This window comes from Stomoxys calcitrans, chromosome 1, assembly GCF_963082655.1.
Source record: "Stomoxys calcitrans chromosome 1, idStoCalc2.1, whole genome shotgun sequence".
NCBI classification, from domain to species: Eukaryota; Metazoa; Arthropoda; class Insecta; order Diptera; family Muscidae; genus Stomoxys; species Stomoxys calcitrans.
The window spans coordinates 235164138-235189615 of record NC_081552.1 but is presented as its reverse complement, the minus strand read 5'-3'; the positions used below and the strand labels follow the sequence as shown (position 1 = coordinate 235189615).

Sequence of the window (25478 nt, the reverse complement as noted above, 5' to 3'; positions counted from 1 at the left end):
ACTGCCATATAGACCGATCTCTCGATTTAAGGTTTAGGGGCCGTAAAAGGCGCATTTATAATTCCATTTCGCTGAAATTTGACACGGTGACTTATGTTCAGCTTTTCGACATCCATGTCGTATATGGTTCAGACCGGTAGCTATATTTGGATATATTGGGTTGCCCAAATTGCGGATTTTTTAAAAGAAAGTAAATGCATTTTTAATAATACTTAGAATGAACTTTAATCAAACATACTTTTTTTACACTTTTTTTCTAAAGCAAGCTAAAAGTAACAGCTGATAACTGACAGAAGAAAGAATGCAATTACAGAGTCACAAGCTGTGAAAAAATTTGTCAACGCCGACTATATGAAAAATCCGCAATTACTTTTTGGGCAACCCAATAGCTACGAAAAAAACCAACACTTTGTTCTACAAAGTTGAACAAAGACTTGCACTTATTAGACCACTCAATGTCCATGCCTAATTTGGTCCAAATCGGACCCTATTTCGATATAGGTGCTATGGGGCATAAACTGTGCATTTTTTACCGGATTATGAAGAAAGGTGGTTTGCATATATACCCGAGGTGGTGGGTATGCAAAGTTCGGCCCGGGCGAACTTAACACCTTTTTAAAAATTAAACAAAAACTAATCGATTTGGCAGCTGTGGCAGATGGGCCTCACATTTTCCCACAACATGTTGCATTTACAACATAAAGCTATAAAAATTAAAATGGTTTTAGTGTGCATAGAAACTTTTCAGAAACTTTCCTATTGTTGTGATGCGAACTCAAACAAAAATCATATTTAGGGCAGCCTATAGCAAACCAAATGGGCTATTTACTTTTCTCATTGCTTTAAGCATAGTAATTTGATGCGAGAAATGTACTTATTTCATTGCTAATTTAACCACATTGGTGCTAGATTTTATGACCAAAGACATACATGTGTACACCTTAATAGCCAAAGGTAAGTAAGACCAAAAGAACTCAAAGAACTCTAACATTGCTTGGACCATATAAACAATTTGTAGCACTTAACTAAAAACCTATCAAATACAAAATGAAAATCAACACCATTTTTTTTTTTCTTTGCATGCATTTCACTTTGGTATTATTTCATATGGCAAACCCATTAGTAACAGTTTCCAGAGTAGCCAATATCTGGAACAACATACCAGTTAACAATTTTACGAAATAGGAAAAAAAACCAAATGCTGCTCGAGTTTTATACTGTGTGTTTTTGATTTCGATTTGAACGCTTTTCCCAATCTTTGACAAATGTCAGCGTTGATGGTTGGTTTTTTTTTTCTTCTCTCTTTCCAATTTGGTTTAATGGTATTAAATCTGTCACATTTGTTTGATGACATTTCAATGACAGACAGCCAACGGCACGATTGTCCAAACAGAAGCCCAAATTTCTCCTTTGTTCTCATTACTTTTGACAGATAATGCTGACTTAATTGCTCTGCTTGGGGTGTATTTTGCATTGTAGGCTATGGGTTATTGTGGCAGTGTGTTGTTGACTGTTTGTTTTGGTTTTTTTTTTTTATTCTGATTCTATTGGCACAACTATTTTCACAGATATATGCTAAATGTTGAAATTAGGTTTAAGTTTTTTTTCTTTATTTTAATATAATTCTGTGATTTTAAAAGAATACGATACGACTGTCACTATTAGACTCAGATTCTTTCTTTTTATACTCACCACCATAGGATGGACGTATACTATTCTAGTCATTCCGTTTGTAACACCTCGAAATATTGATCTGGGTTGCCCAAAAAGTAATTGCGGATTTTTCATATAGTCGGCGTTGACAAATTTTTTCACAGCTTGTGACTCTGTAATTGAATTCTTTCTTCTGTCAGTTATCAGCTGTTTCTTTTAGCTTGCTTTCGAAAAAAGTGTAAAAAAAAGTATATTTGATTAAAGCTCATTCTAAGTTTTATTAAAAATTCGTTGACTTTCTTTTAAAAAATCCGCAATTACTTTTTGGGCAACCCATAGGACGCCATAGAGTGTGTATATTCTTGTTCGTCTCGACATTCTGATTCGATCTAGCTAGCATGTCCGTCCGTCTGTCTATCGAAATCACCATAGCGGTCGATTTGAGAGATATGGATATAGCTTCCATATAAACCAATCTCCCGATTTGACTACCCCCGATTTGGTCGAAAATTTGCATGAAGCGTTCCGTTATCCATGTCCGTCCGTCCGTCCGTCTGTCGAAATCATGATAGAGGTCGAACGCGTAAAGCTTGCTGCTTGAAATTTGGCACAGATACTTAATATCGATATAGATCGTTGGGGATTGCAAATGGGCCATATCGGTTCAGATTTAGATATAACTCCCATATAATCCGATCTCCCGATTTAACTTCTGGAGCCCCTGGAAGCTGCAATTTTTGTCCAAGAACATGATATAGCTATGTCCGTCCGTCTGTCATGATAGAGGTCGAACGCCTAAAGCTAGCTGCTTGAAATTTGGCACAGATACTTAATATCGATGTAGGTCGTTGGGGATTGCAAACGGGCCATATCGGTTCGGATTTAGATTTCTTGACTTCTTGAGCCCCTGGAAGCCGCAATTTTTGACCGATTTGGCTGAAATTTCGCATGCGGTGTTCTGTTATGATTTTCAACAACTGTGCCATGTACGGTTTAAATCGGTCTATAAACTCATATAGCTCCCATATAAACCGATCTCTCGATTTGACTTCTTGAGCCCCTGGAAGCCGCAACTTTTGTTCGATTTGGGCGAAATTTTGCATGTAGTGTTCCGTGAGCCATATCCACCCGTCCGTCCGTCCGCCCGTCTGTCGCGTATGTCTGGCTGCTTGAAATTTGACACAGGTACTTAATATCGATGTAGATCGTTGGGGATTGCAAATGGGCCATATCGGTTCAGATTAAGATATAGCTCCCATATAAACAGGTCTCCCGATCTGACTTCTTGAGCCACTGGAAGCCGCAATTTTTGTCCGATTTGCCTGAAATTTCGCATGTGGTGTTCTAATATGACTTTCAAGAACTGTGTTAAGAACGGTCCAAATCGGTCCATAAGCTGATATAGCTCCCTTATAAACAGATCTCCCCATTTGATTTCTGGACCCCCTGGAAGCCGAAATTTTTGTCCGATTTGGCTGAAATTTCGCATGTGGTATTCCGGTATGACTTCCAACAACTATGCCAAGTACAGTTCAAATCGGTCAAGAACATGATATAGTTTCCATATAAACCGATCTCCCCATTTGGCTTCTGGAGCCCCTGGAAGCCGATATTTTTGTCCGATTTGGCTGAAATTTTGCACGCGGTATTCTATTATGACTTCCAACAACTGTGCCAACTACAGTTCAAATCGGTCTATAAACTGATATAGCTCCGTTAAAAACAGATCTCCCCATTTGACTTCTGGAGCCCCTGGAAGCCGTTCAATGCTTTCAATTCAAAGAATAGCACAGCATAAAACTCATAAAAGTTTGGAAAAAATGTGCTGTTGTCAAAAACACTTTGACTGACATGGTGGATCGGGATTTCTGATACACCATGTATCTCCATCAACACCTTTATCAAATTGATTGAAATGTTCTACTCACCCAATGCCTATTGACTACGGTGTAGAGCCCGCATTTATTTTGCAACAGAGCTCAATAAGTCCCCTAGCCCTCCCAAGTGGAGTAAGAGCGCATTAAGACTTATTTTCCACTCTTCCGGCACAAACTAGTCATCAAAGCTTAGAACAACAAATCACATCAACATTGCCGAACTCATTTTATTGAGCACTTGAAAATTCGTCGAATTTCACTGCAAGTGCTTCTATTGCGTAGGCCATACAGAACAGCGGTGGGCCAGTTTGTTCGGTTTGTTCGGTTTGCCTGTTTGTCTGTTCTTTCATTTTGATCTTTTCAACCCTTTAGTGATATTACGCATATGTTTACAAATATTGGGTTGCCCAAAAAGTAATTGCGGATTTTTCATATAGTCGGCGTTGACAAATTTTTTTGTCTTTCTTCTGTCAGTTATCAGCTGTTACTTTTAGCTTGCTTTAGAAAAAAAGTGTAAAAAAAGTATATTTGATTAAAGCTCATTCTAAGTTTTATTAAAAATGCATTTACTTTCTTTAAAAAAATCCGCAATTACTTTTTGGGCAACCCAATACTTTTGGCATTTATCAGCCGATATGACCAAAATTTCCAAACACATAGTATTTATGTTTAACATGTCTTCCTCTTCAAACCCATTTAATTATCCTCCCAATTTTCCGCTCTTCTTTTGCAGTTAGTGTTAATTATCACATTGCACCACACAACACAAGTGACAGCATCAACACTTGGCTCCAAATGTCAACATGACATGGATTGTACAGACTTCATCAAGGGATCATCGTGTTCGGCTCTGGGCTATTGTGAATGTGCCCCATATTATGTTCAGTACAACACAACATCGTGTTTGTCATGTAAGTATTAGCATTTTTAAAAGAAAAAGGACACATCTAAATTTCTACATGCAAATAGGAGACAGAGACGTGGCAAAGTATAGGGGCTAAAAAGTAAAGTATCGAAAAGAATACTCAAGACTTCTTCTATAAAAAAAACCAAATAGTTGTAGAAATAAAATCACTTTTAGAATTTTTAAAAACTGGTTGAAAACAATTTTTTTTTTTGACGAAATTTTGTATGAAAACTGCTTTTGGACCATTTTACTTAGGAAACCCAAAACATGAAACAGAAACAATAATTTTTTATTTTTTTTTTTGAAAATTTATAAACTTTAAACCCAACATGGAAATTTATTCATTATAAAATTCGTTAAAGATTTTAAAAATTTTCTATAAAGAAATTTATCTCGGCGTTGACAAATTTTTTCACAGCTTGTGACTCTGTAATTGCATTCTTTCTTCTGTCATTTATCAGCTGTTACTTTTAGCTTGCTTTAGAAAAAATGTGTAAAAAAAGTATATTTGAGTTCATTCTAAGTTTTATTAAAAATGCATTTACTTTCTTTTAAAAAATCCGCAATTACTTTTTGGGCAACCCAATATTTTATTTTATTATGCCCACCACCATACCCCCCGTATACTAACCCAGTCAGTCCCCCCATAATGTATATATATTCTTGATCATCTCGACGTTCTGAGTCGATCTAGCCATGTCCATCCGTCCGTCTGTCGACATCATGATAGCTTACCATTTACAAAAGCCTAAAGCTAGCCACTCGAAATTTTGCATAGATACTTAATATCGATGTAGGTCGTTGGGGATTGCAAATGGGCCATATCGTTTCAGATTTGGATATAGCTTCCATATAAACCAATCTCCCTATTTGATTTTTTGAGCCCCTGGAAGCTGAAATTTTCGTCCGCTTCGGCTGAAACTTTGCATGTGGTGTTTTGTTATGACTTCCAACAACTGTGCCAAGTACGGTCAAAATAGGTCTATAACCTGATATAGCCCCCATATAAACCTATCACCAGATTTGACTTCTTGAGCCCTTACAAGCCGCAATTTATGTCCGATTTGGCTGAAATTTTGCACAAAGTGTTCTGTTATGACTTGCAACAACTGTGTCAAGTACGGTCTAAATTGGTCAAGAACCTGATATAGCTCAGATATAAACCGATCTCCCGATTTGACTTGTTGAGCCCCTTTTTGAGTCACTAGAGGGCGCAATTCTTATCCGATTTGATTTTACGACTTCCAACAACTGTGCTAAATATGGTTCAAATCGGTCCATAACCTGTTTGAGCTGTCATACAAACCGATCTGGGATCTTGACTTCTTTAGCCTCTAGAGGGCGCAATAATTTTCCAATTTGGCTGAAACTTTGTACAACGGCTTCTTCCATGACCTTCAAGATATGTGTCAAATATGGTCTGAATCGGGTATAGCCTGATACACCTCCCCAATAAACCAATCTCCCTATTTTACTTTTTGAGCCCCTAAAGAACGCAAATTCCTATTCGATTTGGTTGAAATTTTATACAATGACTTCTTCTATGGTCTCTAACATTCAATTCAACTATGGTTCGAATAGGACCATAACTTGATATAGCTCCAATGGCATAGTAAGTCTTTTATTTTATCCTTTGCTTGCCTAAAAAGAGATACCGGCAAAATGAATCTACAAATGCGATCCATGGTGGAGGGTATATAAGATTCGGCCCGGCCAAACTTAGCACCCACCACCGTAGCATACGGGGTATATTCATTTAGTCATTCCGTTTGCAACACATCGAAATATCAATTTCCGACCCTACAAAGTATATATATTTAGGATCGTCGTAAAATTCTACGACGATTTAACGATGTCCGTGTGTCTGTCCGTTTAATCCGTCGGTCCGTCCGTCTGTTGTAATCACTCTACAGCCTTCAAAAATTGAGATATTGAGCTAAAATTTCGCACAGATACGTCTTTTTGATGCACGCTGGTTAAGTTCTTGAACGAGCCAAATCGGACCATATTTCGATATAGTTGCTATATAGACCGATTTTCCGATAAAGGGTTTTATGGCCATAAATGCTTTATTTTTCATCCGATATCGCTGAAATTTGGAATAGTGCGCAGTTTTAAGCATTTCGCATCCTAAACCAAATATGGTCCATATCGGACTATATTTATATATCGCTGCCATATATACCGATCGGCCGATAAGGGGTCTGAAGCCCATAAAAGCTTTATTTTTTAACCGATTTCGCTGAAATTTGAAACAAAGGATTATATTATGGATCAAATCGGACTATATTTAGGTCATATGGACCGATCTCCAAATAATGGGTCTGAAGCCCATAAAAGCTTTATTTTTTAACCGATTTCGCTGAAATTTGAAACAGTGAGTAATTTTAGCACTCCTAACATAGGATCCGAATATAGTTCAGATCGGATTATATTTAGATATAGCTGCCATATAGACCGATCGGACAATAAAGGATCTGAAGCCTGTAAAAGCTCTATTTATTACCCGATTTCGCTGAAATTTGAAACAGTGGGTTGTTTTAGTGGATAGTTTTCGCTGAAATTTTAAACCGTAAGTAGCTTTAGGCCACTTGCCATCCGATCTAAGTATGGTAAAGATCGGACAGTATTTAGATATAGCTGTCATATATGCCTGAAGCATATATGATAGCTGAAGCTCATAAAAGCTTTAATTATTACCCGATTTTGTTAAAGTTTGAAATACAAAATTCAACAGTGACTTATATTTATTAGACTACTAAATGTCCGTGCCGAATTTGGGTACATAAGTTATCCAATTTTCACCGGATTGTGACGAAAAGGGGTTTACATATATACCCGAGGTAGTGGGTATACAAAGTTCGGCCCGGCCGATCTTAATGCCTTTTTATTTGTTTTATTTTATTTTTTATTATTTGATTTTATTTTATATTAATTATTTTATTTTATTTTATTTTTATTTTATTTTATTTTATTTTATTTTATTTTATTTTATTTTATTTTATTTTATTTTATTTTATTTTATTTTATTTTATTTTATTTTATTTTATTTTATTTTATTTTATTTTATTTTATTTTATTTTATTTTATTTTATTTTATTTTATTTTATTTTATTTTATTTTATTTTATTTTATTTTATTTTATTTTATTTTATTTTATTTTATTTTATTTTATTTTATTTTATTTTATTTTATTTTATTTTATTTTATTTTATTTTATTTTATTTTATTTTATTTTATTTTATTTTATTTTATTTTATGTTATTTTTTTTATTTTATTTTATTTTATTTTTTTATGTTATCTTATTTATTTTATTTTATTTTATTTTATTTTATTTTATTTTATTTTATTTTATTTTATTTAATTTTATTTTATTTTATTTTATTTAATTTTATTTTATTTTATTTTATTTTATTCTATTTTATTTTATTTCATTTTATTTTATTTTATTTTATTTTATTTTATTTTATTTTATTTTATTTTATTTTATTTTATTTTATTTTATTTTATTTTATTTTATTTTATTTTATTTTATTTTATTTTATTTTATTTTATTTTATTTTATTTTATTTTATTTTATTTTATTTTATTTTATTTTATTTTATTTTATTTTATTTTATTTTATTTTATTTTATTTTATTTTATTTTATTTTATTTTATTTTATTTTATTTTATTTTATTTTATCTTATTTTATTTTATTTTATTTTATTTCATTTTATTCTATTTTATTTCATTTTTTATTTTTTTTTTATTTTATTTTATTTCATTTCATTTTATTTTATTTTTTTTATTTTATTTTTTTTATTTTATTTTATTTTATTTTATTTTATTTTTTTTTTATTTTATTTTCTTTTATTTTATTTTCTTTTTTTTTAATATATTTTATATTATTTTATTATTTTTTGTTTTTCTTCTTTTTTGAGAATTTGATTTTTATTACTTGCATACCAAACATAATTTTGACTTCCTTATTGCAAAGCAAACAATACCCATCTTTACTGATCTTTTCCTTTTTTCGCCATGGTAGAAATTATTTGTGATCCACCGTCAGGCATGTCTTTGAACAATTAACATTTAACACTTTTATGACAGCCAGCATGGCCCGCTAGGCATTTCTTTTTGTGTCTTTTGGTGGTCGGTCTTTTCCATGTTAGTGCCTTCATTGGGCCATAACCATAAATAATGTATGCATAACGAAATTCTCCTACTCTTTCTTGCAGCACAACTCCTGGGTGGCGATTGCATACTGAACGAACAGTGCACCATGAAGGTGTCCAACAGCAGTTGCCTGGATGGAGCATGCCGCTGTGTTGAGGGTTTCTTGCAATTCCGCAAGCACACATGTCTTGGACGTAAGTACGCTGATTTTTCACAAAATTACAACTAATTGGCCAAAAAGAGATGAAGAAGACGATGGTTGATTGGTCTGTTGTTATCCATCGATGGGGCAGCATCATCATCATCATCATCATCCATCATGCGGCAATGAGGGAATAGTGAATGATGTGTGTATGTCTATGGGGGATGGATGCCATCGCGGAAGAAGAAATGTGTGGGCTGTATTTTGTTTTTTTTTTCTCTCTCTCTCTCTCTCTCTCTCTCATTTTTTGAATAATTTATATTTTAACATTTATTTATTATTAAACAATGTTCTTTGGAAAAACTGTGTAGCCAGTTTAGTTTTTTGTCTCTTAAGCACCTAACACAGGCTTTTGTCTTTGTTTGGTTTTTTTTGTCTTTCTATTTTATGCAAAGTATTCAATAAATGTATATGCCTAAGGTATTTTGGGATAAAAAGAGAAGTTTTTTTTTTTTTGTGATATTCTTTAAGCGGGAAGAAGGTATGAGTATATCTACAATCTATGGGACCTTAACAAATCATTTATTTCGTAACACAATGAAAGAAAGACATCTCGACAAGAATCCATCATTTATGTCCACTTAATTGATTAGTCTTGTTAAGCAAGCCATGATTCCATATAAGAGGCTCAGTTCTGCTTATCTGTTCACACGTTGGGGGGGGGGGGGGGGGAGACATTAATCAAAATATTTACTAATGTTGAAAAAAAAAGGTTGAATAAATTCCTATAATGTGACTTTTTTCACACATTCATTCAAACATCAGAGTTAAAGGGAGATTTGAATGAAAAAAAAATTCTCATATTTCCCCAACATAAAGAAATTTGGTAATAAGGAAGAAAAAAAAGAATTATAAGGCGGTGGTAGTTGAGGGAGTTAATAAGTTACATCAAAGATGTGTTGCCCAAATTTTGTTTTCATGTTTTCAAGATAAAATCGCCATTCAGATAACCCAGCAAACTTAGTAGGCGTTTATCAAAAAAAAAAAAATATTGTATTAAAACTTTACTTATAATAGACTATGAGCAGGTCAGGCATTTAAAAACATCTTTACTTTTTTGAAAAAAATTAAACCAAACGAACGGCCGGGTGCAGATATTAATCCGCCCCATGCCACTATGGACATACACCTAAGCCTGTAATCGGCTTGTTGTGTGCTTTAAAAACTATAGAGTAACCTCTAAGAAGAAAATTTCAAGTTAGGAATTCCGTGCTACTTACAAAATCCTTAATTGTTTTCAAAGCCACTCCCCTAAGTTGGTTCATGTCTGATATTGTGTCTCCACCTAAGTACCGGTATCTGTTAGACGCGAAAACTGGCAATGATAAAGGAAATGCTGCAACGTCTCATCATCTTTCCCGCATGCCCTACACATGCTCGTAGTCCTATGTGTCCCGTTATGATACCAATAGCTATACTAACCTCCTTCTTGCTTCCTTTCAATAATAGCCTCGTCTTCTCACGATCTGAATCGCCCCATAGGATTTTCGCCGTCCTACCGACCGTTTCGCTGTTCCACAATGTTGCATGCGCATTCGTTGCCCACTACCTTAACTCGCACTGCGGCGACCCGAAAAGCTTCGGGTTAACCAAGCTTATTGAGGGCAATCCTCTGGCCTTCACCGCCAAATCGTCTGCCCTTTCACTTCCCCTTACTCCGTTATGGCCCGGCACCCAAACCATGCGGATTTTCCCATCCTCAGAGAAGGCATTAATCTCCTTCTTACACTGCAAGACTGTTTGTGACCTTACCGACCTGGTTGTTATTGCCCATATGGCAATTTTACTGTCCGTAAAGATTTTCAGACTTGACGTCCTCCACGTCCGTTGATCGCCCGGATCTCCGCCTGCAGGACCGTATTATGATCAGGCAGTCTAAAACAGATGTCAGTCCCTGGGTTTTCCATGTAAACCCCCATGCTCCCTCTGTCCTCTAGCTTTGATCGATTCATGTAACATGATCTTCCAGATGGTAATACTAGGGTTCTGTCAATCCAAGACTGTGCCGATGGCAGCAGTGCACTCGCACTCGAATTCAAGTTTCATTTCAGGTATCCGTTCGGAAACCTCTCCACTGCCTTCCAGGTTTCCTATCGTCGCCTCGATTATTGCTTGACTAACAGTACAACAATATAAATGCCTTTATCTGAATCCCATATGACCTTTATTGGTCTATGAATTCGCTCTGAGGATTTAGGTCCATTAACCTTTGGGTGTTAGATATACTCCATTCTTAAAAGACTTTATTTCAGCCCCATATTGTCATGAAGTCCGATTTAGATGTGTTTTCGGGGGTTAGCTGATCCCCTAGACACTTGGCCCTGAAAAAATTATCAGCATGGTGTTCTTCTCTCAAATACCATTTATTTAAACCCCATATTGCCATTGGTTTAAGGTGAGTTTATGGGATGAGGCTGCCTCAAACACTTGGCCCTAAAATTTGTACTCTTTGGGGGGTGTTTTGAGAAAGAGGCGGTGCCCCAAATATATGAGACCCACATTTGGGTATCAGATTCGTATTCTACTCCCAAATATCTTTATTTGAGTCAAATATTGCGATGGTCAGTAAATAATTGCTGTTTGTGGGGTGTTTTGGGGAAGGGGTAAACCCCGAGCAAATTGGTCCCGAAAGTGGGTATCAATTTGGTACTTTTCTTCCCTACACCTTTCGTACTCTCCTTCCCTATACCTCCTTCCCTATACCTTTCATTTACATTGACGTCGTCGTTAAATATGCCCTATTTAGGGGTGTTTTGGAGAGTGGCGTGGTAACCCGAACATTTAGCCCTGAAAATATATCAGCATCGTGCTCTACTCTCAAATATATGGGATTGAAATCCATATTGCCTTTTGCCTCAAAATTGGATATCAAATTCGTTTTCTCATCTCAAATACCTTTCATTTGAGTCTCTTATTGCAAAAGTCAGCAAATATGTCCGGTTTGGGGTATGTGCTCTAAAAACTATCAATATCGAGCTCCACGATCTTGAAGGCCCAAATTGTCATGTTGAGCAAATACGTTCCATTTGCGGGTTTTTATGGGGGTGGGACGTCCCCTAGGCAGTTAGTACCAAATTTTAATATCAGACTCGTGGTCTACTCCCAAATACCTTTCATTTGAGCCCCATATTTCCATAGTCGCAAACTTGACCGGTTTGGTGGGATGGGACGGCCATTTAGTGACTGGACCCTGGAAATACATGTCAGATTCGTGTTGTTCTCTAAAATACCTCTTATTACAGCCCGATATTGGAATGATCAGCAAATACGTCGTATATGGGTGATAGACATAGACACTTTTACCGATTGCTATTGTCTTAAATTTGTCCTCTTTTTGGGGGTGTTTTTAGGGGGTTTTTGGGAGGAGCGGCCCCCCAAACACTTGGCCCCACATTTAGATAAAAGATTCGTATACTACACTCAAATATCTTTTATTTAAGCCCCCCACCATCAGTGAAAATTTCATGGCCAGTAAATAAGTCCTGTTTGGGGGGTTCTTTTGGGGAAGGAGTGGACCCCCAGAAACTTGGTCTAACATTTGGATATTAGATTCGTATTCCACTCTTAAATACCTTTCATTTGAGACCCATATTGACATGGTCGGTAAATATGTCCGATTTAGGGGTGTTTTGGGGGTTGGGGTGGTCCCCCTAACACTTAATCCGGCAATTGGATATCACATATGTTTTCTTATCCTAAATACCTTTCATTTGAGCCCCATATTGTCGTGCTTGGTCTAAATATATATATAGTAGGTTTTAGGGTGGGGCAGCCACCCTAGGTACCCCATCCGAATTTTGGATACGAAATTTTTATTTTTAGGGTACTACAAGAGAGAACACAAAATGTCGGTTAAATCGCACCACCCATCAACGAGATCGGCGTTTCTGAACATTTGTGTAAGGGGGAGGGTCCGCCTCCCCTTTCAGATATAAAATAATGTAGAACCTTATTTTCACCACGGGATCATTATGCATCATCAGTGAAAATTTCATGGAAATTGGTTTAGGCGCTTTTGAGTCTATACGGAACACACAAACAAACCGACCGACAATCAAACACATATTTTTATGCCCACCACCGAAGGATGGGGGTATATTCATTTTGTCATTCCGTTTGCAACACATCGAAATATCCATTTTCGACCCTATAAAGTATATATATTCTTGATCAGCGTAAAAATCTAAGATGATCTAGACATGTCCGTCCGTCTGTCTGTTTAAATCACGCTACAGTCTTCAAAAACAGAGATATTGAGCTAAACGGATTCTTTTATTGTCCATAAGCAGGTTAAGTTCGAAGATGGACTATATCGGACTAAATCTTGATATAGCCCCCATATAGACCGATCCTCCGATTTAGGGTCTTAGGCCCATAAAAGCCACATTTATTATCCGATTTTGCTGAAATTTGGGACAGTGAGTTGTGTTAGGCCCTTCGACATCCTTTGTCAATTTGGCCCAGATCGGTCCAGATTTGGATATAGCTGCCATATAGAGCGATCCTCCGATTTTGGGTCTCAGGCCTATAAGAGCCACATTTATTATCCGATTTTGCTGAAATTCGGGACAGTGAGTTATCTTAGGCCCTTCGACATCCTTTGTCAATTTGGCTCAGATCGGACCAGATTTGGATATAGCTGCCATATGGACCGATCCTCCGATTTAGTGTCTTAGGCCCATAAAAGCCACATTTATTATCCGATTTTGCTGAAACATGGAACAGTGAGTTGTCTTAGGCCCTTCGACATCCTTCGTTAATTTGGCCCAGATCGGTCCAGATTTGCATATAGCTGTCATATAGACCGATCCTCCGATTTAGTGTCTTGGACCCATAAAAGCCACATTTATTATCCGATTTTGCTGAAATTTGGGACTGTGAGTTGTCTTAGGCCCTTCGACATCCTTCGTCCATTTGGCCCAGATCGGTCCAGATTTGGTTATAGCTGCCATATAGACTGATCCTCCGATTTATGGTCTTAGGCCCATAAAAGCCACATATATTATCCGATTTTGATGAAATTTGGGACAGTGAGTTGTGATAAGCCCATTGACATCTTTCGTCAATTTGGTCCAAATCGGTCCAGATTCGGAATGAAAGGTGGTTAACATATATACCCGAGGTGGTGGGTATCCAAAGTTCGGCCCGGCCGAACTTAACGCCTTTTTACTTGTTTTTGATGTTCTCGCCCAGAACCCAGGCATTCACTGTCATAAGCGGACATGCTAGCCTCTGCGCCATGATGGCCCTTAATCATAAGACATATACACTGAGTCGCTCGATTCGCTCACACTCACGCCTTTCAATATCCTTCTTCTTTCTTCGGAACAGACATTTCTTCTCTCCCCTTTTCTTCCGATACCTCCACCTGACGCTTTGCTACAGGCTGTAAAGATGAAATTTTTGCACAGATTCTTTGGATATAGATGCTATATAGACCGATCTCTCGATTTAAGGTTTTGGAACCATAAAAGGGGCATTTATTGTCCGATTCCGCCAAAATTTAAGACAGTGAGTTGTGTTGGGCTATTCGACAATTTTCTTCAACTTTGCCCAAACTGGGCAAAGGCTCTTCGACAACTTTCTGCAATTTGGCCCAGATCGGTTCAGATTTGAATATAGCTGCCACATAGACCGATCATTCGATTTAAGGTTTTGAAACCATAAAAGGCGCATTTATTGTCCGATGTTGCCAAAAATTTGGGACAGAACGGCCCAGATCGGTCTAGATTTAAATTTAGCTGCCATATAGACCGATCTCTCGATTTAAGGTCTTGGGCCCATAAAAGGCGCATTTATTGTGCGATTTCGCTGAAATTTGGGACAGTGAGTTGTGTTAGGCTTTTAGACATCCGTGTCGCATATGTTTCAGATTGGTCTATATTTGTATATAGCTACCAAAAAGACCTATATGGGGGCGTAAATTTTGCATTTTTCACCGGATTATGACGAAAGGTGGTTTACTTCGGCCCATCCGAACTTAAAGCCTTTTGACTTGTTTCCAATTTCAATAGGATTCGTTTCTTCGCCAAAAAAAAAACGCATGTGTCAATTTTAAAGACGATCGGATGAAAATTGTACACACTATTAACATGGACAGATGGACAGACAGACAGGCGGACACAGCTTAATCGAATCAGAAAGTGATTCTGAGTCGATCGGTATACGAAGCAGTTCACAACCCGTTATAGCTTCAATATCTTGGTAAGAACATGACAAATACGATTCATGGTGGAGGGTATATAAGATTCGGCCCGGCCTAACTTGTTACGCTTTGGTTTGTTCCTTTTTTAAAATGAAAGTCAAATGCCCAACATTATTGTTATTATCCCCCTAATTGTAAAATAAACCATCATCATATTGATGTACCGGCGAACATTGCACAACAAAGGAATTTCCTCCAACCCTTGATACCGTTTTGTTCTATAAGCAACTCCAGGAGATCAAAGACTTGAAATAAAAGCATTCAAACACAAATTACTAACATACCAGAGAGAAAGAAATGAATAATGATATAATTACAATATATGAAGCTATCACGCCATCTTTCGTTTAAAGGGGCATTATTTTTTTTTTGAGAAAAGATTATGGCATCCATGTTCGTGTTGCTTAGATGGCTTTCATTTTCGATTACATTTTAATTCAGGGGTTTCCAATGAAAACTGACCACACGCTGGCATTAACAGACACAAAGCATTGCAAGCAGCACCTTGTACCTCAAGTGGCAGTCTGGCATGTCATTCAGTGAAACGGCAACGGCTTATCTTGAAATTCTAGTGAAATGGTCAGCTTCACTTCCACTTCTGTGAGGCAACTCTCCACACACACATAAGAGTACCTCCAATGTTAATTACCTTTACAAACTTGTCAAATTACAATGTGAATTCTTTGGCTCGGCCTAGGCCAAGGTGTTTTGGTCAAGAAAATCCCCCATCATAGGCTATGGAAAAAAGTTATTCAAAATTTAATATCGTATTGATTGATTGTTTGTTTATACGATTAACGTGCATTCAACCAAGGCTGCTGAACACTAGAAAACTTGTAGATGAGGAAGCTGAAAATCATTATGAATATGATGAAGGCAATAAATGGCGCCAAATTGTTTGGGCCCCAAGTCATTAAAAGAACTTCACTCCATGTCAACAAGTTTTTATACACACCACCGAAGGATGGGGTATATTCAATTTGTCATTGCGTTTGCAACACATCGAAAATTTCATTTCCGACTCTATAAAGTACATATATTCTTGGTCCTGGTAAAAATCTAAAACGATCTAGCTATATTCGTCTATCTTTCTGTCTGTTGAAATCAATGAAACTTCGAAGATGGGCTTTATAGGACTATATCTTGATACAGCCCCTATATAGACCGATCTCCCGATTTAGGGTCTGAGGTCCACCCAAGATGCATTTGCTACCCGATTTGACTGAAATTTTGGACAATTATTTGTGTTAAGATCACCAATATCTGTGCCTAATATGATCCAGATCGGTCTGTATCTTAATATAGTCCCCTAGAGCGATCTCCCGATTTAAGGTCCTAAGTAAAATAGTAAATATTATCTAAATCGGTCCATATCTTGATATGGCCCCCATATAGACCGATCTACCGATTTAAGGTCCTAGACCCATAAAAGTCACATTTATAACTCGATTTCACTGAAATTTGGAAAAATGACCAGTGTAAAGATCCCCATATGTTCGTGCTGAATATTATCCAAATCAGCCCATATCTTGATATAGCCCCTATATAGACCGATCCGCCGATTTAAGGTCCTAGGCCCCTAAAAGTCACATTTATTACTCGATTTCACTGAAATTTGGCAAAATGACCTGTGTAAACATCCCCCTACATTCGTGCTGAATATTATCTAAATCGGCCCATATCTTGATATGGCCCCCATATCGACCGATCTCCCGATTTAAGGTCCTAGACCCATAAAAGTCACATTTATTACTCGATTTCACTGAAATTTGGAAAAATGACCAGTGTAAATATCCCCATATGTTCGTGCTGAATATTATCCAAATCAGCCCATATCTTGATATAGCCCCCATATAGACCGATCCGCCGATTTAAGGTCCTAGGCCCCTAAAAGTCACATGCATTACCCGATTTCACTGAAATTTGGCAAAATGGCCTGTGTAAAGATCCCCATACATTCGTGCTGAATATTATCCAAATCGGCCCATATCTTGATATGGCCCCCATATAGACCGATCACCCGATTTAAGGTCCTAGGCCCATGAAAGTCACATTTATTACCCGATTTCACTGAAATTTGGCAAAATGGCCTGTGTAAAGATCCACATACATTCGAGCTGAATATTATTTAAATCGGTCCATATCTTGATATGGCCCCCATATAGACCGATCCGCCGATTTAAGGTCCTAGGCCCATAAATGTCACTTTTATTACCCGATTTCACTGAAATTTGGCAAAATGGCCTGTGTAAAGATCCCTATACATTTGTGCTGAATATTATCTAAATCGGTTAATATCTTGATATAGCCTCCATATAGACCGATCCGCCGATTTAAGGTCCTGGGCCATGAAAGTCACATTTATTATCCGATTTCACTGAAATTTGGCAAAATGGCCTGTGTAAAGATCCCCATACATTTGTGCTGTGTAAAGATCCCCCTACATTCGTGCTGAATATCATCTAAATCGGTTAATATCTTGGTATAGCCCCCATATAGACCGATCTTTCGATTTAAGGTCCTAGGCCCATAAAAGTCAAATTGATTTCCCGATTTCATTGAAATTTGACACAATGATTTTTGTTATGATCTCCGACATTCGTGCTGAATATGGTTAAAATCGGTCTGTATCTGAATATAACCCCTATATAGACCGATCTCCCGATTTAGGATCTTAGGCTCATAAAAGCTGTATTTATTATACGATTTGTCTGAAATTTGGCACAATATTTTGTATTAAGATCACCAATATCTGTGCCTAATATGATCCAGATCGGTCTGTATCTTAATATAGCTCCCATATAGACCAAACTCCCGACTTAAGGTCCTAGGTCCATCAAAACTATATTTATTACCCGATTTTGCTGAATATCCATGCTGAATATGGTCTAAAGCGGTCTATATTTTAATATAGGCCCCATATGGGTCGATCTCCCGATATTGTGCCTTAGACACATAAAAGCTATATGTATTATCCGATTTGGCTGATATTTCTCACAATGTTTTAAGATCCTCGAAATCCGCATATGGTTTAAATCGATATATCTTAACTAGGATCCCGGTGGTATGCTTTGCTACTCCCTTTTTATACCCACCACCAAAGGATGGGGGTATATTCATTTTGTCATTCCGTTTGCAACACATCGAAATCCATTTCCATCTATTTCCGAACCTATTAAGACTATATATATTCTTGATCAGCGTCAAAATCTATGACGACCTAGCCATGTCGTCCGTCTGTCTGTTCAAATCACGCTACATTCTTTAAAAATAGAGATATTGAGTTGAAACTTTGCACAGATTCTTTTTTTTCCATAATCAGGTAAAGTTCGAAGATAGGCTATATCGGACTATACCCATATAGACCCATCCGCCGATTTGGGGTCTTGGGCCCATAAAAGCCACATTTATTATCCGATTTTGCTCAAATTTGAGACAGTGAGTTGTGGTAGGCCCTTTGATAGTTTTACTTAATTTGGTCCAGATCGGCCCAGATTTGCATATAGCTGCCATATAGACCGATCTCTCGATTTAAGGTTTTGGGCTCATTAAAGACGCATTTATTATCCGATGTCGCCGAAATTTGGGACAGCGAGTTACGTAAAGCTCCTCGACTTTCTTCTGCAATACGGCCCAGATCGGTCCATATTGGATATAGACCGATCTCTCGATTTAAAGTCTTGGGCCCATAAAAGGCACATTTATTGTACAATTTTGCCTAAATTTGGGACAGAGAGTTGTATTAGGCCCTTCGACATCCTTCTTCAATTTGGCCCAGATCGGTTCCGATTTGAATATAGCTGCCATATGGACCGATCTCTCGATTTAAGGTTTTGGGCCCATAAAAGACGCATTTATTGTCCGATGTCGCCGAAATTTGGGACAGCGAGTTAAGTAAAGCCCCTCGACTTGCTTCTGCAATACGGTCCAGATCGGTCCAGATTTGGATATAGCTGCCATATAAACAGATCTCTCGATTAAGCGTCATGCGCCCATAAAGAACGCATTTATTGTCCGATGTCGCCGAAATTTGGGACTGCGAATTTTGTGAGGACCTTCGAGACATCCTTCTTCAATTTTGTCTAGATCGGCCCAGGTTTTAACATAGCTGCCATATAGACCGATCTCTCGTTTTAAGGTTTTGAGCCCATAAAAGGCGCATTTATTTTCCGTCGAAATTTGGGACAGTAAGTTAGGTTAGGCCTTTCGACATAATTCTTCAATTTGGCTCAGATCGGTCCAGATTTGGATATAGCTGGCATATAGACCGATCTCTCGTTTTAAGGTTTTGGGGTCATACAAGGCGCATTTATTGTCCGATGTCGCCGAAATTTGGGACAGAGAGTTGTATTAGGCCCTTCGACATAATTCTTCAATTTGGCTCAGATCATAATTCTTCTATAGGCCGATCTCTCGTTTTAAAGTTTTGGGGTCATACAAGGCGCATTTATTGTCCGATGTCGCCGAAATTGGGGACAGTGAGTTTTATTAGGACCTTCGACATCCTTCTTCAGTTTGGCTCGGATCGGCCCAGATTTGGATATAGCTGCCATATAGACCCATCTCTCGTTTTAAGGTTTTGGGGCCATAAAAGGCGCATTTATCGTCCGATTTCGCCGAAATTTGGGACAGTGAATTGTGTTGGGCCCTTCGACATTCCAATTCAATTTGGCCCAGATCGGTGCAGATTTGCATATAGCTGCTATATAGAACGATATCTCGATTTAAAGTCTTGGCCCCATACAAGGCGCATTTATAATCCGATTTCACTGAAATTTGACACAGTGACTTATGTTAGGCTTTTTGACATCCGTGTCGTATATGGTTCAGATCGGTTTATTTTTGAGATATAGCTATTAAAAATGCACAATTGAACAATGACTTGAACTTATTAGTATTTGGTCCAAATCGGAACATATTTCGATATAGCTGCCATGGGGCATAAGGTATGCATTTTCATCGGATTTTGACGAAAGGTGGTGTTCACATATTCCCGAGGTGGTGGGTTCCCAAGATTCGGCCCGACCGAACTTAGCACTCTTACTTACTTGTTTTTATATACCCAAGGTGGTGGGTATCCAAAGTTCTGCAGGGCCGATACTTTTTCGCTTGTTTTTCTTTCATTTCTTTCCGTCATTGCTCCATTGAATATCTAATCGAGCTCCCTGGCCTCCCCAGAATCCCAGTCAATGATGTATAGGATCTCTTTGAATGTTGTGAAATCCAAGATGACAATGACCACAATGACATGCCATTAACTAGCAGTGGGGATAAAATGATGAAATAAAAACCGAAATAACTCAAATCATTTCATATCACCAACTCATAGCCTTTGGCAATTCCCAGTTCATGCATTCATTATATTTCTACCAAGTAAATGAAGTCATTGTGGGGATTTTTGTTTTCCTATTGGCCCTCTACGACTTCTGCAAGGTGTGACTTCAAGTGATCACAAATATGGAGTATTGATAGATGAGTATGGCAATAAATCATATATGCCATATAATCTTGTGTTGCTCTCTAGGAAGGAAGCACAGTGGAGTTAACATGGAGAAATTTCAAAATTTTAAAAATAAACATAAAATATGGCTGTTTGTGAGTTAATCAGCTACTAACTCGGTATTCACCTCAACAAATTTTGGTGATGGTTTTCTAAAGCCGTTTTATGCAATATATCCCTATATCACTGTATATGTCCATTGTCGCGAGAGTTCCTCCAAGTGCACAAATGAAACCACCACAGCATACGAGTACATGCAGTCTGCAATAATGACCCTTGTTTGCCTTGCCCATGCAGCAAAACATTTACTCCTGCACTCGGCTAGACTTTTTTTTACCAAAGATGGGTCCCCTTTCACAATTGACAACAGTTTGTTTGTAGAGCTTGCTGGAGAAAAAAAAAACGAACAACTAGAAGGCAGAGTGTCTCACAGCATGGAGAGAATACCCTGAAGATTTCTAGGAAATTAACCAATTACCACAATAATTAGTTGCTGCTGTTGCTGTTGCTACTTCTGGCGTTGCTGTAAATGTTGCTGTCGATGTCATTTGTGGGTTTTCTCACAGACTTCAATGAACAAAAATAAAGAAACATAACAAAAAAAAAAACTCAAAACAAGTATTCCTGGAATGAAAGGCGAGCATGGCTAAGGTGAAGCAAATTAGCCACATGGGAAGACTTGGAATAACAAACAGCAAAAAACGGCAACACAAAAAACAAGCCATTTAAATTTCGAAATCAAAATTGCCAATTTGATTGAGTTGGAATCGGGTAACTGACAAAAATTAAAAGGTTAATTTGTTATATGGGTGTTGAAAGGATTTTGTGGAATTTTTCGTATGTAACTGCTTCCCAATTAAGATTAAATACCATTGACTTGAGATGCGAGGCAGCTGCAGCAGTCAACTGTGATTTCGAAAGTGTAGCGGCCAATACGAGACTACGCCCCAGACTGGCATAAGAGAAAACAATTTGAGAAACAGTTTGAAAATCGGACCACAAATGCCCCCTTCCAAGCCCGAACCAGATGGTGTAGGGCTGATGTGACCAACATTACTTCCTTTAAGCAAAAGCCTCGTCCTCCCACTATCCGGATCATCCCATAGGATTTTCGCCGTCCTGTAGTGTTACATGCGTACTCCCTTAAATCGGACTGCGTCGACCCGAAAGGCTTCGGGTTAACCAAGTTTATCGATGGCAGTTCCCTGGCCTTCACTGCCTTATCGTCTGCCCTTTCATTCCCCCTTACTCCGTTATGGCCCGTCACCCAAACGATGCGGATTGTGCCATCCTCAGAGAAGGCGTTAATCTTCATCATACACCTCAAGAGTTTTTGTGATCTTACCGTCCTGGTAGTTATTGCCCTTATGGCCATTTTACTGTCATGCATGCATCTCAGCTGCCATCATTTAAAAATTCGTAATCATATCTCTATCCGCTTACAAATTTTTTTGAATTTTTTCACAAAATGTTTTTTCCGTCAGATTGGTTTACATGGCAGCTATATTTAAATTTGGTCTGGTGTGGACCGTATCCGGTATGCATATTGGGTGGCCCAGTTCTTGGCGGCGTCATTAAAGCTATCGACCTGTTCGCAGAAAAGCTTCCAGGAGGCACGTTTTACCGCTCTGGTAATCTTATTGTATTCCTTGAGCCGTGTGTAATACACTTCCCAATAAACTTCCGCTTTTTTACGACGTGCTCTGTTAAAAAATCTGCGGACCTCTTTCCCAATATTGCGAATCTCCCCGGTCACCCAGGGTTTTTCTTGGGCTGATTTCCTTTCCCGAAGAGGACAACTTTCTTCCAAGGACCCCACCAGTGCAGTCGTAATCCTGTTGACATTTTCGTCAATGTCTTCTATGCTTGGACAAGTCCCTAAAAGTCACATTTCTTACCCGATTCTTACCCGGTTCGGGTAAGAAATGTGACTTTGATGGCCTTGTCCAAGCATAGAAGACATTGACGAACAGGATTACGACTGCACTGGTGGGGTCCTTGGAAGAAAGTTGTCCTCTTGTCCTCCCAAGAAAAACCCTGGATGACCGGGGAGATTCGCAATATTGGGAAAGAGGTCTGCAGACTTTTTAACAGAGCACGTCGTAAAAATGCGGAAGTTTATTGGGATGTGTGTAACACACGGCTCAAGGAATACAATAAGATTACCAGAGCGGCAAAACGTGCGTCCTGGAAGCTTTTCTGCGAACAGGTCGATAGCTTTAATGACGCCGCCAAGATAAACAAAAAGTTTCTCTCAAAAACCCATATCCAAACTGAAACTTTAGTAGACGACATGGGAGTGAGAGCAGAGACAACGGAGGACATGTTGAGGCTTTTGATGAAAACCCATTTTCCACAGGATACGACGGGACTCACGGAGACACCGGAATCTTGTAATAATCATGTTGATCGAAGGTTTATAATTACGGAATTTTTCTGTGAAGGAATTCTTGAGGAGCTTCAAAGCATTTAAGTTAGCCGGACCTGTGGGAATATTTCCGGCGTTACTACAGAAAGAGGCAGTCTGGACTGGACCGACACACTGATCCAATCCTTAGACCAGTACCGGATGGATCCGGTCCTTAGAGACTGTATAAACCTTATACTAAGGAACAGGTGGATAAATTGTATGTCCCATGGCATAAATATTTATAAGGGAGAAAGTGGCACAGGGCGGGGGCATTTTAGCGACACTCCTATGGGTGACCACCATAAATGACCTATTACGGATGCTGATTGAGGAGAGACGATACGCAGACGATGTTACAATACTTCTAAGGGGTAAGGATCCGAACAAGCTATGCAGAAGGGCCGGATAGGGTCTTGCATATGACTGGGCTAAACCCCGAGGTCTCAATGCCAACCCAGAGAAGACTGAAATATGCCTGTTCACCAGGAAGACGAAGGTGGGTCAATTTAACGCTGCCTGTTTCCTCAATAAAACAATTTAGATATCTGACAAGGTTAAATACTAAGGTGTGATCTTGGACAGGAAACTGAATTGGAAGTGTCACATTCAGGAGCGTACTGAGAAGGCTCACAGATGTTGGGCACTATGTAGACGGGCCGTAGGTTCGAAATGGGGCCTGAATTCGAGGACAGTCCACTGGCTCTACAGCAGCACGATTAGACCAATACTTACTCACGCCTCAGTAGTTTGGTGAACTGCTATGGAGAAAAAGTGCAACATAAGGACCATACAATAGGTTCAGAGAACATATTGTCTTGCCATAGGCGGAGCGATGAGGACCACTGGAAACCCATTAGGGCACTGGAAACTATTCTAGATATTCGACCCATTGACATACAGATTAAGTATGAGCCAGCCACTGCGGCTATGAGACTTAAGGGAAGCCACAAAAGGAAACCTGGAAGGAAGGGAAGAGGTTTCCAATCGGATACCTGAGATGAACCTTGAAGTCGAGTGCGAGACACTGCTGCCATCGGCACAGTCTTGGATTGACGGAACCCTAGTATTGCCATATGGAAGATCATGTTACACGGATGGATCAAAGCTAAAGGACAGAGTGGGCCTGGGGGTCTACATTGAGAACCCAGGGACTAAGATCTGTTTTAGACTGCCTGACCATAATAGGGTCCTGCAGGCGAAGATCCGGGCGATCACAGAATGCGTAAAGTGTGTGTGAGTGTGAACATCTTTACGGACAGCAAACTGGCCATAAGGGTAATAACAACCAGGTCGGTAAGGTCACGAACAGTCTAGCAGTGTAAGAAGGAGATTAACGCCTTCTCTAAGGATGGAAAAATCCGCATCGCTTGGGTGCCGGGCCATAATGGAGTAAGGGTAAATCAAAGGGCAGACGATTTGGCGGTGAAGGTCAGAGGACTGCCGTCCATAAACTTGGTTAACCCGAAGCCTTTCGGGTCGCCGCAGTCCGAGTTAAGAGCATGGGCGACGAATGTGCGTGCAACACTGTGGAATAGCGAAACGGTTGGTAGGACGGCGAAAATCCTATGGGGGAATCCAAATCATGAGAAGATGAGGCTATTACTGAAACGAAGTAAGAAAGAGGTCAGTATAGCTATTGGTATTACAACGGGACACATAGGACTACGAGCAAAAAAGCAAATTTTGCCCATGAACATTCCACTAAGGAACAGGGGCAAACTTCTCACCTATCAATGAGTGTAGTCCGATTGAAGTTTAAGCTCAATGATAAGGGGGCTCCGTTTTATAGCCGAGTCCTCTTTGGAGAGAAGTTTTACATGGCATAGTACCTCACAAATGTTGCCAGCATTAGGGGGGGAAAACCACAGTTGAAAATTTGTTCTGATGGTCTCGACAGAATTCGAACCCAGGCGTTCAGCGTCATGGGCGGGCATGCTAACCTATACACTATGGGTGGCCTCGTCCATGGCAACAGTTAGCCATTAGGACAAACATTTCTTCAGTGTATAAATGGATAACGGGCAAAGAAGTTGACAAATGCCATCCATGGTGAGGGTACATAAGATTCGGCCCAACAGAACTTAGGACTTTTTTACTTACGCACTATATTGAGTTGCCCAAAAAGTAATTGCGGATTTTTCATATAGTCGGCGTTGACAAATTTTTTCCCAGCTTGTGACTCTGTAATTGCATTCCTTCTTCTATCAGTTATCAGCTGTTACTTTTAGCTTGCTTTAGAAAAAAGTGTAAAAAAAGTATATTTGATTAAAGGTTATGCTAAGTTTTATTAAAAATTCATTTACTTTCTTTTAAAAAATCCGCAATTATTTTTTGGGCAACCAAAATATTTGGGCTAAAATATTTGTGAAAAGTCATTGACACACTTCAATTTGGATTGTCTAAATTTAACCCAAAAAAATGTTTTGGATTTATATATCCCTTGTATGGTGGTCTTTCTATTTCCCTTTCCATGCAATTCTCATGGTCCGTCTGTGCCATGTATAGATGTTTAAAAACAGTTACTGCTTACAAGGAAGTAATTAGCACAACTACTTTGTATGAAA

At 38.5% G+C, this 25478-nt stretch overlaps 1 protein-coding gene across 1 annotated transcript in view; it reads left to right on the top strand.

The window, feature by feature from the left end:
- The window catches only part of LOC106092735 (trichohyalin), a 93417-nt gene that overhangs the window by 24820 nt on the left and 43119 nt on the right, over positions 1-25478 (top strand). The window contains exons 2-3 of the mRNA XM_059368893.1: positions 4264-4441; positions 8660-8791. Of these exons, the coding sequence (XP_059224876.1) occupies positions 4264-4441; positions 8660-8791 (310 nt within the window). The remainder of the gene's footprint in view (positions 1-4263; positions 4442-8659; positions 8792-25478) is intronic.